General features: G+C 40.3%; 1 protein-coding gene across 2 annotated transcripts; it reads left to right on the top strand.

The window, feature by feature from the left end:
- Nucleotides 1-795: 795 nt before the first annotated feature.
- Nucleotides 796-11,443, top strand: CTHRC1 (collagen triple helix repeat containing 1). 2 transcript variants are annotated; one of them, XM_039853482.1, is made up of 4 exons: nucleotides 796-1,090; nucleotides 5,014-5,235; nucleotides 7,551-7,767; nucleotides 10,906-11,443. In XM_039853482.1, exons 1-4 carry the CDS (start codon nucleotides 938-940, stop codon nucleotides 11,046-11,048), a joined length of 735 nt encoding a protein of 244 aa, XP_039709416.1. In that variant the 5' UTR covers nucleotides 796-937; the 3' UTR covers nucleotides 11,049-11,443. The 2 variants fall into 2 exon arrangements, with proteins under 2 accessions (XP_039709416.1, XP_039709417.1); XM_039853483.1 differs by lacking the exon at nucleotides 10,906-11,443 and adding an exon at nucleotides 9,755-10,860 and having other exon boundaries at nucleotides 811-1,090.
- Nucleotides 11,444-11,845: the final 402 nt, after the last annotated feature.

The following is an 11,845-nucleotide window of genomic DNA, read 5'->3' as shown; positions in this document are numbered from 1 at the left end:
TCTGTCAGCAACCTTCCTGTTGCTACAGGTGTGGCCAGACTTCTGACCTGCCTGATTCTAGCCAGTGGTGTATAAAGGAGCTCCTGAGCGTACCTAGTGGGTGGCCTGGGTCCCTCAGGATGCTTTCTTCTGGAATGGACCAAGGACAGATGAAAGGAGGACAGAAGGGGTTAGAAAAAGTATCAGAGATCAAGAGTGATTACTCAAAAGTGAACTACCCCTGAATGTTGTTTAACTCCCTGAGCCTCAGTGTCCTAATCTGCGAGTGGGGCAAGTAGAGGAGGTACTCCCCCACCCCACTTTGCCTGAGAGGACAGAATGTGCAAAAGGCTTTGCGTAGTTCCTGGAGATTGCTAAGCTTTAGCACTTATTACACAGCGGTTCCTAAAAATTTGGGACATGGGCCCCTGGGAGAACCTGATGATACCTGTGGTCCTCCCCTCCCCCAAATGTCACCTCCTAATAAGAGCCCACAAGAGGTGCCAGGATTAAACAACCACTGAAGTCGGTCCCTAGACCCTGGCAAAGGCTGTCCTTCTACAATGTTTCTTTAGGTGATGCAGTTTCCACTCCCATCCTCGAAGTCTCCACCCGTGGGTCCCTGACAACCGCCACTCCGCCTCGACTGTGCAGGGGTCTTCTCCACGAGGTCTGTGCAGCCCCGGCAGACTTAGCAGCCGCAGGAGGGGGCGGGCCCGGCTCTCGTCCCGCCCCACGTCGGGCTCGGGGTGAGGGCTCCAGCCAGTTACGGGATGGAAACTCCGGGTGTCCAGCGGGGCGGGAGGGAACGGGAGTGGGAGGGAGGTGCGCGGGTGAAAGGCGCATTGATGCAGGCTGCGCCGGCTCGGAGCGCGGCGGGGCCAGACTCTGATCACGTCCCGGCTCGCGGTCTCCAAGTCCGGCTCTTGCTCCGCACGTCCCGGGGCCGCCGCGCGCCATGCGCCTCCACGGCCCCGCCACGGTCTCCGCGCCGTGGCTGCTCGGCCTCCTGTTGCTCCTGCTGCTGCAGCTGCGGGCGCCGTCGAGCGCCTCTGAGATCCCAAAAGGGAAGCAGAAGGCGTTGCTCCGGCAGAGGGAGGTGGTGGACCTGGTGAGTGCATGGAGCTGGGCCGGCCGGAGCCGCGGGCAGCACCAGGAGGGAGTCAGTCCATCTGTTCGGGGTGGGGGAGCGGTCTGCACAGCTGGGTGTATATGTCTTGTGTACGCCTGGGCGTCCCGCTTTGTCCCAGTCTACGTGAAAGGAAGGACCTGGGCTCTGCGTGTAGCGGAGTCCTGCGTGTAATGAGAGGGCCACCAAAATGAGAGGGCCACCGAACAGAGGAGATGGGACATGGGTCGGGTGAGATGCCCCAAAGTACAGGGAGTCGCCCAATAATTTCAGGCCTCGGAAGCCCACCCTAGGATGATGGGAAGAGTTAGAGTGGCAATAAGAGGAGAATGAGGAGTTTGGGTAGGTTAGAACGTTGGCCCGGGAGACCCGGGACTGGCTGATGATCCCTGGGTGGGCTGGGCCGGGGACATGCAACGTGTCCTTTGTTGGGCTAGTGGCCACGTCTGCCCACAAGAGAGAATAACAGCCCTCGCAAAGCATCCATCCAACTCTCTGTAACTTGAAGACTATGAGTCATGTTGGGTCATCTTCCTAGGGAGTATGGGCTGCAATTTACTTTGTCGGACGACCACAGCTGGGGCCAGGAATGGTTCAGAGGGTTTCAGCCCGGAAGGGGAAATGAAGGGGCCCAGCACCAACCCTCCAGGACCCATTCCATTGCTCTGTTTAGAAGATGGGCAGTCAGTCCTTCCAGACCCCCTGGGTCTTCAGCCTGTGGCCACCTGGTAGGAGCATCCCAGCTGAGCTGAGGAAGAAGACTTTCCAAGAGAGCAAATAAATAGCCCAAGTGCTTTCTGAGAGGCTAATAATCTATGGGAAGGTACGTTGGCTTAAAGCTCTTTCCCTCTAAAAGTCAACAAACCCAGTGGAGATCAAGAGTGATCCTTTCACAACTATCATATTCCTTGGCACATAATATCTTCAATTCTTAATCCAATCTTAATTGCAGGCAAATATGGTTTACGGGCATTGTAGGACGTAAGAGAGAGGGGCATTTTTTATTAAAAAAAAAAAAATTTCAAATTTGTTAAGCTGCCATTGTAAACTAGCAGTTGTAAGCCAGAATCGAAAGCTCTAGAAAAAAATTCTCGCCGTTTCACATAGCACTTTTTGGTGATGTGCTGTGTAATTTTGCACCACAAAGCAGACTACTATGTGTGGTATGTGTGGAGGGCTACAATTCTATTTTAAGTGTCTAAATTGTTAAAAAAAAAAACAAAAAACAAAAAACAAAACTGTACCAAATGAATGTGGTTCATGTGCAGTTTGCATTTGTGAATTTGTAGTTATGATACACAAAATACCCCTTTTCCCATAAAGAAAGCTTGCAATTTTTTTCTTTCCCTCCAAGGATTTACAGTACCCGCGGTTTCCCACAACTCTAGCCCGACTTGGAAAAGCTTACTATGCAGCCAGGCTCAGGTGCATCCTGTAGCTTGGATTTGGTTTTGCTGAGGAAAAAATATAGCCCACATAGTCGTTAAGGTTTCAACGGATTCCATAAAGAAACTTCTTTGTACGGGATCTTTCAAAGCATTTCTTTCACGCTTCCAGCAAGCTTTGCCCCCTAGTGGCTAGTGAAAGAAACAGAGGTTCATTCCACAGAGATTTACCCAATCCCTACCTGGCAGGTACGAAATACGTGCTGAGTTAGCATTTTAAAGTGAAAGAAGACAGATGTAATACCTGTGGAACCAAATTCAGTAAAATTATGTGGTCTCTGAAATAAAGTTTTTAGATAAAAATCTGAATAAAAATTCTCAATCACATCACTATTGACATTTTGGGCTAGATAATTCTTTGTTGTAGGGACTGTCCTATGTATTGTAGCATATTCAGCAGCATCCCTGGCCTCTGCTCATTTTTGGTTTTACAACTTGGGAAGAGGGGATGCCAATAGCAATCCCCTCTTCCCAAGTTGTAAAAACCAAAAATGTCTGTAGACATTGCCAGTGACAAAATTATTCTCAGTTGAGAACTACTGTTATATAGGAAAATTAAGCTTTGTGTAACATCTTGCTTTTATAGGAATAATAGTGAAGAAATCAAAGAATGCCAGAAGAAATCTTACTATTTCTCCCTGCCCACTTGAAATCTATGTCCAAACATTGCATGTATCTGCTAGTGCAAGTGAATGGAATTACTAAAATGAAAATTAAGTCTAAAATAAACTAGACTGTTTTAGGATATTTTATTTTTTAACAAGTCTTCTAATACTTCTGCAATTTTGTTACTTTTCTTACTATTTCTCTGGCAATAAATAAATAGTAGTGTCTCCACCTGCCCCCCCCTCCCCCCCATAATCAGGAAAATAGCAGTGGTCGAAGTCACAAAAATCATTTATCAAAACAAAAATCAAGCTGGTAATTTGAGAAGCAAATTGATGAGCAAACATTAGAAACATGAGGATCCTGCCAAGGCAGTGTCATTATTGGATTTTATAATATGACCATGTCTAGTCCTACCCAGATGGTGAAATTAAAAGATAAGCTTTGAAGTTATTTTAATATATAAGGAACCTTAGGTTTTTTATTATTATTATTATTCTCATTGAACAATATATTTATATAGAATGATTGTATTGGACAATCTACACAACGTGAGAATGTTAAAATAAAAATTTAAGTGATTGGGTTTGGGATTTGGAGGGTCTAATAAGGGGACCAATTCAGGAATTAAACAGATGGATATCAAAATATCACTTATACCACAGATTTGACGACGACATTAGTGCGTGTGGCATATGTGTGGCATGTTTGCTAATGCTCTTTTCTCCAGATCTAGACCCTGGTAAAGTCCCCTCAGGGGAGTGGACATACTTGCCCAGGGTCATTGCTTCATATGCTCTTGGAAAATAAGAATAATCATGCCTGGCATATGCAGTGTTTACTGTGTACTAGGCAATGTTCTAAGCACATTTTATATATTATCTCACATCTCAAAAAACCCTACAGGGTAAGACTCTATTATTTTCCCCATTTTACAGATAGGGATACAGATACTGACATACTGAGTAACTTACTCTATCTCACATAGCTAATGGTGGTGGGGTCAGGATTAAAATTCAGAGAATCTGCCTCCAGGCTCTTAACTTCTACATACTACCACTGCCATCCCCCACCCCCAAGAAAAACAGAAAATCCTAGCACTTTAGTTAAGGCATTTGATAAATTACAGCCACCCTATTGAAAACTACTGGTTACCTACAATGAAGTCATTTACTCCTTTTTAAGGAGGAGGGGTGGGGTTGGAGGTCAGAAGTGTTACCATAGTGACACAGAATTAGAGAGGGGAATCGGGGACGTGTTATCCAACTTAGAGATATTGCCAATGCAAGATAATTATTGACTGTTAAGATTTTATTTTGTAATTATATCTCTAGGAATTTATCTTATGGAAATAATTCAAAAGAAGAAAAAAGCTATGTGGTTAAAGATTTTCATTATAGTAATATTAATACTAGAAAAAAATAGAAATAACCTAAGTATTCCAAAATAGTGCAGTGTACAATTTTGCATAAAATTGTAAAGGTAGAATTTTGAAATCCAAGTCTTTTTATAACATATAGGTTTAGAAGAAAAATGCAATACATCAAATGATGTCCACCTTGGAATACAGCTTTTATGTACGCTTTTAATGAGCAGCAGAAAAAAGCAGTCGAATGAAAACATTTTGATTTGTGTATGTATGTAAAGTCTGTGCGATAAAGAAAATAGGAAAGAGATCTCAATATTTTAGAAATAACTTTAAAATCAATTCTCTATACTAACTCATCTGGAACATGAGCAAGTAGTAAGAAAGGATTCTTGACTCCAAGAGCTCAAAATGAATGCACATCTAATCTGATTGAGTCTTTGACTCTGAATTGGTGAGTTTTTTCCCCTTTCCTATTTCCGCTGTAGTATAATGGAATGTGCTTACAAGGGCCTGCGGGGGTACCTGGTCGAGACGGGAGCCCTGGGGCCAATGGTATTCCTGGCACCCCTGGGATCCCAGGTCGGGATGGATTCAAAGGAGAAAAGGGGGAATGCCTAAGGGAGACCTTTGAGGAGTCCTGGACACCCAACTACAAGCAGTGTTCATGGAGTTCGCTGAATTATGGCATAGATCTTGGAAAAATTGCGGTAAGTAAAATCTGAATTACTTTGAAGTTAAAGCAAAACTTAAGGGTTTTCAAAGTTGAGTGTTAATTTTAGGTGAAATTTTATTTTATTTTTACTAAAAGACTTAAAAATTAAGGAGTAGTTATCATGAGACATTAACTTAAAATTAATGAGAAAAATTGATAACATTAATTTTATAAAGGTATTTCTAAAACAAAGAAATCACTATATGATTTTTTAACCCTAATAACCAAGTAACTTTTTTCTAAAAAAATGCAAACAAAAAGAGAGAGCATATGTGTCTTTGTCCACAAGATTGGACAGTGAACAACTTTCTAATCTTATCCTAAAGTAAATTTAAATTAGTCTAAGAAATAAAGGTGGGAAGAAATTTCTAAAAAATTACTACACGACAGGAATTATCTGCCATTGGTATTTGTCCTTATTCTGGGTAGCTGGCCCGGCTTAAAATTGATCAGCCTAAGAGAAGTGGAATGGACCAGAGATATACTACTGTGACCATTTAAAATTATTCTGCAACATTTACAGGGAATATTACTCAAAATGGCCTGTCTGGCAATGCATTTTTGATTAATGACTCAGTCACTTTGATCAGTGTTTGCTTCAAAAGTACCTGGCAAGCCCACTGGGATGGCGTAGTCGAAGAAGTTGGTGCTTTTCCTAAGCCTCTCTTTTGTTGACCAACTCTGTACATGGTCCCATATCCACGATATATCAACCACCACTATCACCAGGCAAATAGAAGAGATTTTATTTTCGTAAAACTCTAAGGTTTTAAACTGTGTATTATCTCTGATCCTTGTCTCTGCTCTTTAATATCTGCTCTATTATCTATAAAAAAGTTTGAGACCGTCTTGATTTTTTTGAATGTGTGATAGAATTTCCATATAGCTTCCATAGTTTTGGTGACTGATCATTTTTATTTGTGATTTCTTAGAAAGCATTTTGTTAAAATGTTGCTTACTCCCTCAAACATTTGACTGGTAACTTATTTATAGCTCATTGAAAGTTGCCGAGTTCTCTCTAAAATTTACCCCTGTGGACTCTGAATTATTAATATGTTTTCAAGTTCCTTTTAGCAATAGTCGGAATGGGTTTGGGAGCCTTCTGGAAGTAGAAGATCATAGGACTGATGCAGGACAGGGCAAATTACCCCGAGTGGGAGGTTGAGGAGGAGACCAAGCCCTGGACCGAGAGAAGAAGAGGGTCCTTTGGCAGAGAGTGTGGAAAGAATTCAACACACAAGCCAAAGTTAGAGTCAAAGGAAAGTTTCTTAGAAAAGGGGTAACCCTCCAGAGTGTGGTCTCCTCTCAGAGGCAGAGAGTGAGACGGACAATGAGAAGAATACAGAGAGGGATACTGAGTATTGGGCGAATTCAGTTTCTATATCATTCTTTAGTTTACAGTTTAAAAAGACTTTGTTAACACATTTCCTTTGATGCGGACATACAGTGAGGAAGGAGAAGAGAATATAGAGTGAAAAGGTAAGAATATGTAGAGTGAGAGGCCTGCTGAGAGTTCCCAGCCTTTATTTAATCCATAGGTTCCCCAAGGTTGTAGCCATAGGGAATGACTGTTTTTCTTGTGTGGGGAATGGGTTGTTAGTAATCCAGCAGAAATCTTCCTTCGTTTCTGCAGGTTCCTCCTGGCCTGGCTACAAGGCTGATCAGTATATCATAGTCTCTGATTGTGGCTTGATTAACATTTTTTAATTCTCTTGCCTCCTCCCTACATTAAGACCATGAGGCAATTGACAGACAACTTTTGCAAAGACCTATTGGAGAAAAAAAAAAACCCACCTAGGCCTTATATTGCATCAGATAGGTAAAGATTAAGACCCTCACTTGTGCTTGACACCCTGCTACTGTTTGCTGTTGATCAAATAGAAACAGGTCAAGAGTAAATACACCTGGACAGTGCTAGCATAGAATGTGAGTTCCATGAGGGCAGGGATTCCGTTTTGTTTATTGATGTATCTGTGGCATCCAGCACATAGGGCTCAGGAAATATTTTTGGAATGAAAACAGAAAGTAAATATATATATTGGTTTGGTCTAAATACTGAAGACGAGTTGTTCTGGGTAAAAGTGAAAGATACCTTCCATGGGGTGAATACCATCATTTGATTCTTTTATAGTTCCTAATATCAGAGTCTCATCTGTCTTATAGAACATCTTCCTCCCTCTGTAAAAGTTAAGCTTTTTAAATGAGGTTTGGGGGAAAGGATAGTTAAATAAAATTCACAATACAATTTGAAAGCATCTTTTTAATTGAAATTGAAAATGCAAATTAACCCCATTTCTGTGTTTGTGACAGGAGTGTACCTTTACAAAAATGCGTTCCAACAGTGCCCTGAGAGTTTTGTTCAGCGGCTCGCTTCGGTTAAAGTGTAGAAGCGCATGCTGCCAACGTTGGTATTTCACGTTCAACGGAGCTGAATGTTCAGGACCTCTTCCCATTGAAGCCATAATTTATTTGGACCAAGGAAGCCCTGAACTGAATTCAACAATTAATATTCATCGCACTTCTTCCGGTATGTAGAATAGCGACATTGCAGAATGTGTCTCAGATCTTTAGAGACCAGAGATCAATTGTGAGTCCACCATCATGTCGGGTCACAAGGCTGTTGTAAAGAGACCTGCAGCAAGTTTTCAGCTCAGAATTCTCCATCCTGGTTGCATTTTAGAATTTCCTGAAATGGATCTTTAAAAATATATGTGGATGCCTGGGTCTCGTCTCTGACCAACTGAATCAGATTATCTGGGGGTAAGACTGTATTTTTAAAAAGAACCCCAAGGTCGAAAATCACTGAGTTAGATGAAATGGCAAAACAGCCAATAATGTCATAGAGCAGTGGTTTCCAGCCTTGGCTACACACTGGCTCAACTGGGGAACTTTAAAAAAAAATCCCCATGCCTGGGCACCCCCACTCCAAGGAGTCTAACTTAATGGGTCTGGTGCTCCCTAGGAAATAAGACTTCGAAATCTCTGGTTATTCTAATCTTCAGCCAAGGTCGAGAACCTCTAGCTTAAATTGATAAAGAGACTGATTTTTCTGCCCTCTGCTTTAAAAGAGTAGATGCAGTCTGCTGAATTTGTAAGAGAACATTTCTATATTGTTCCTGCCTTCTCTGTTTGTTTCTATCTAGTATCAGAGAAAAGACATTTGATTAAACCATTTGATTAAGCAGTGTGCCCACAGTCTCATTTAATCTGGTATCAGCTGAGCCGTAAGAAAAAATTTGGTTCGTTTTATTTTAAGATTCGTTTAAGAAAGTTTAGAAGAAACCAAACAGTAGCAGTGGGGGAAATTACCTATTCATGTCACCGTCTAGACACATCGCTATCCAAATTTGGCTGCCAGCCATTTTGGTTTCTTGAGTGGCTGTGGGGTGGCACACCATGACACCACAGGCTGGGAGAATCACACGATATAGATATTGCTGGCTTCATTTTCCTGATTTCTTGAAGGGATTTCTCACTACTTTTTGTACTTAAAAGTGGCCAAGGGAAGAGAATAGATTCCCCTGTTGACACTGTTAACCAGAGGAAATAATTATATGGCAGCGTTCTTTGAGGATCTAAGTCGGATACTTAACCCAAAAACTAATGTTAACATTGCATACTGATCCCTGGGAAGTCAAGGGCATCCCTTCCACATTCTTCCTCAAATCTCCACAGTATTCTTGAGATGTAAAGAAGGCATTGTAAGCCCCTCTCTTTGCACATAGAGAAGGGCCAGGGAAGTAAAGTGTCTCATTCAGGACAGCAGAATCAGTGTTCAGGAGAGCAGAAACCAGGCCCCCGCCCTCTTATTTCACCCAGCTCTCTCTTTGATCAGATTAAAAAGCCTCACCTCTAAGTCCTTATTAGATGCATGTGCTGGAAAGGAAGATGTGCTTTCCCCTCTGAGAAGCAGTGTCTAAAATTTAAAAAAAAAAAAAAAAAATCTAGATATAAAATTAAATTTGATTAGGAAGTGATATGTGTTTAGATAAGAGCTGATACAATCAATTTACTTTCAATTATCTTCAAGGTGTGTGTGTTAATATCTTGCTATAATGTAAGCTCTCAGGCCCAGAAACTGTGACCTATACACGCATATACTTTATAAATTACTTAACATGGCACTTCCCAGCCATGATGTAAAACCTCATTTGGTGTGTTCTATTCAGTTGGGTGGACTGTCAGAAGCAATTTGTTATTTGTAACAGTTTTTTGTATTAAGATGAATTGAAGGTTACCGCTGCAATAAAATCACTTTCCCTTGCACAGATACTCTTTCTTGAAGGAAAGGAAAGGGGATGTACTTACATTAACACATCAGAGGATGACTTAATGCCTTGAATGTGCCCATGGGAGTTTGAAAAACATTTGAATGTCATCTTATTGCCTGGGTCTAGGAGGAAAACCGGTTGAGAACCCCTAATCCAACATATTTTAGGTGGTTAATAAGCTGCAATAATTTAGTATAGCAAAAATGTTCATTCATTCAGAAAATATTTTTTCATTTGTTAAAGACCGTGAAGTGACTTTTTGACTCTCCCCGCATGAGGGTGATGCTGGAACCAAGCTTGTCTGACATCCTGTGGGGGGAGCGAACAAGTTTCTAGGCTGTGGATGTCAAGACCTCGGAAAAATATGAGGATTTCTGGGCATTCTCACCTGGCATAGTACTGAGGATACCAGATTAAATGAGACTGTGGGCACACTGCTTAGTTCTCCCGACTTTGAAAGGGGACCGAACCAGAGCCAGGTCCCTGGATTCTGAGGGACTTGCCTCAGACTGCTTTAGGCCTACATCCCTGAGGCTCAACTGGAATGAACTAACCTACCAAATGAGAAACCTGACCGGTCACATTATGTCATCTGTACACTACTATGTGTCAGGACTCATTTTCTTAAAGAATCTACAATCTCTGGTTCCTTCCTTTTCCCCTTAAACAGACATCAAAGGGGCTAGATCTTTTTGCCTGTTCAAATGACCACTGGGAGAAGTTTTTCTCTTTAATGTAGGAGAAGACCCTTGGTAAGATGAAATGCAAATTGTTTATTAGTATGTCAAAGACCAGAGACCCTGAGAAAAAGTATATATTTATATAGCATAAGAGGGAAAGCAGAGTTGTTTTTTTTTGTTTGCTTCTTTTTTTCATTGTGAGGAAATTCTGTATAAAATGAGATTCCCAGAATGAAGGACTGTTATAATGATCATGCTCGAATTTCTTTTAATGTTATAAAAGCTCTCTCTTCTACTTGAATACCTTTAAGTGTAGAAGTAAGTGTTAAGAAGGGCTTTCTTTAAAAAAAAAAAAAAGACTTCCAAATCAAATAAAGTCTTGGCTTTTGAAAGTGTAGGCTTACTTTGTCTAGTCAAATAAATTGTTTTTATTGACGTTTTAGGTCATCTCTATAACTAAAAAACTTCTGGTTTTATCCTTAAAACCTGTAAGAAAACTGCCTGTTAAACTTATATTATAGAATGGATATGTATCCATCTTTTAAAAATATTTATCTGCTAAGAAAAAGAGAATTTATCTTTATGAAATCCTTATCAAGTATTAGAGTCTTTAATTCACTGTACATTAGATTATCTAGCTTGCTAAAGTAATAAAATTTAACTAAAGGATTTTGCTTTCTAAAGAAAGATGTACCTTTCACCTTTGTTTTGCAGTGGAAGGACTTTGTGAAGGAATTGGTGCCGGGTTAGTGGATGTGGCTATCTGGGTTGGTACTTGTTCAGATTACCCCAAAGGAGATGCCTCTACTGGATGGAATTCAGTGTCTCGCATCATTATTGAAGAACTGCCAAAATAGATTCTTTAATTTTCATTACCTACCTCTTTTTTATTATATCTTTGAATGGTTCATTTTAGTGACATTTAATTTTTAGGTATATATCTGAAAAACAAAGCTAAATGTGTTTACAGACCAGAGTGTGATTTCATACTGTTTTTAAGTCCAGTGTTCATTTTCCTTCCATCAAAGATTATTTCGGGATTTTGTAGTTGAATAGAATTCTTTCGTCATAGTCCCATTCTCTGAATCTATAATTTAGAATATCATTGTAGTTTAAAAGTTTTCCTATTCTCTCAGCATAACACTTTTTTAAAATATAAAAGCTACCAGTGTTTGTACAAGCTGTAAATTGTTCAAAATTTTTTTTGTATCTGTGAAATAAAACTTATTTCAAACAACTTTAATATCTTTAACCTAATTGCCACTAAAATGAGTTTCTAGTACTTTTTATCTGAAAAGTTCATTGTTAAATGAATAAATACAAATTTAGATTTAACTCAACTCATTTAGTGTAGGTACAGTGTTCCATATTTCAAGGGATACAAAGAGAAAGGACATTTATGTGTCAGGAAATACACAAGCACTTGAAGAATTTTATCTTAACAAAGAGTAAAAAGATGTGAATTCTTGTCTCAAATTGCTTACCATCTGGTAGGAAGGATAAGAGATATACAAAAAGACTAATAAATCAAAGATTATATGTCGACTGTTATAAAAGTTGTGGAAAGGGATGATATAATTCAAAGCAAGATCTATCACTTCTAGTTGAGGCAATCAGAAAGAATTCACGATGAACGAAGTACAGGTAAGACTAA

The sequence above is a fragment of the Pteropus medius genome, unplaced genomic scaffold, assembly GCF_902729225.1.
Source record: "Pteropus medius unplaced genomic scaffold, Ma_sr-lr_union100, whole genome shotgun sequence".
Taxonomy (NCBI): domain Eukaryota; kingdom Metazoa; phylum Chordata; class Mammalia; order Chiroptera; family Pteropodidae; genus Pteropus; species Pteropus medius.
This window is presented reverse-complemented; position numbering and strand designations above follow the sequence as displayed.

Excerpts from the sequence above, each read along its gene's own strand:
- CTHRC1 (XM_039853482.1), top strand. The coding sequence starts at position 938 with ATGCGCCTCCACGGCCCCGCCACGGTCTCCGCGCCGTGGCTGCTCGGC. Across the intron at positions 5,236-7,550 it reads TAGATCTTGGAAAAATTGCG|GAGTGTACCTTTACAAAAAT; the intron begins GTAAGTAAAATC and ends TGTTTGTGACAG. Across the intron at positions 7,768-10,905 it reads TATTCATCGCACTTCTTCCG|TGGAAGGACTTTGTGAAGGA; the intron begins GTATGTAGAATA and ends TTTGTTTTGCAG.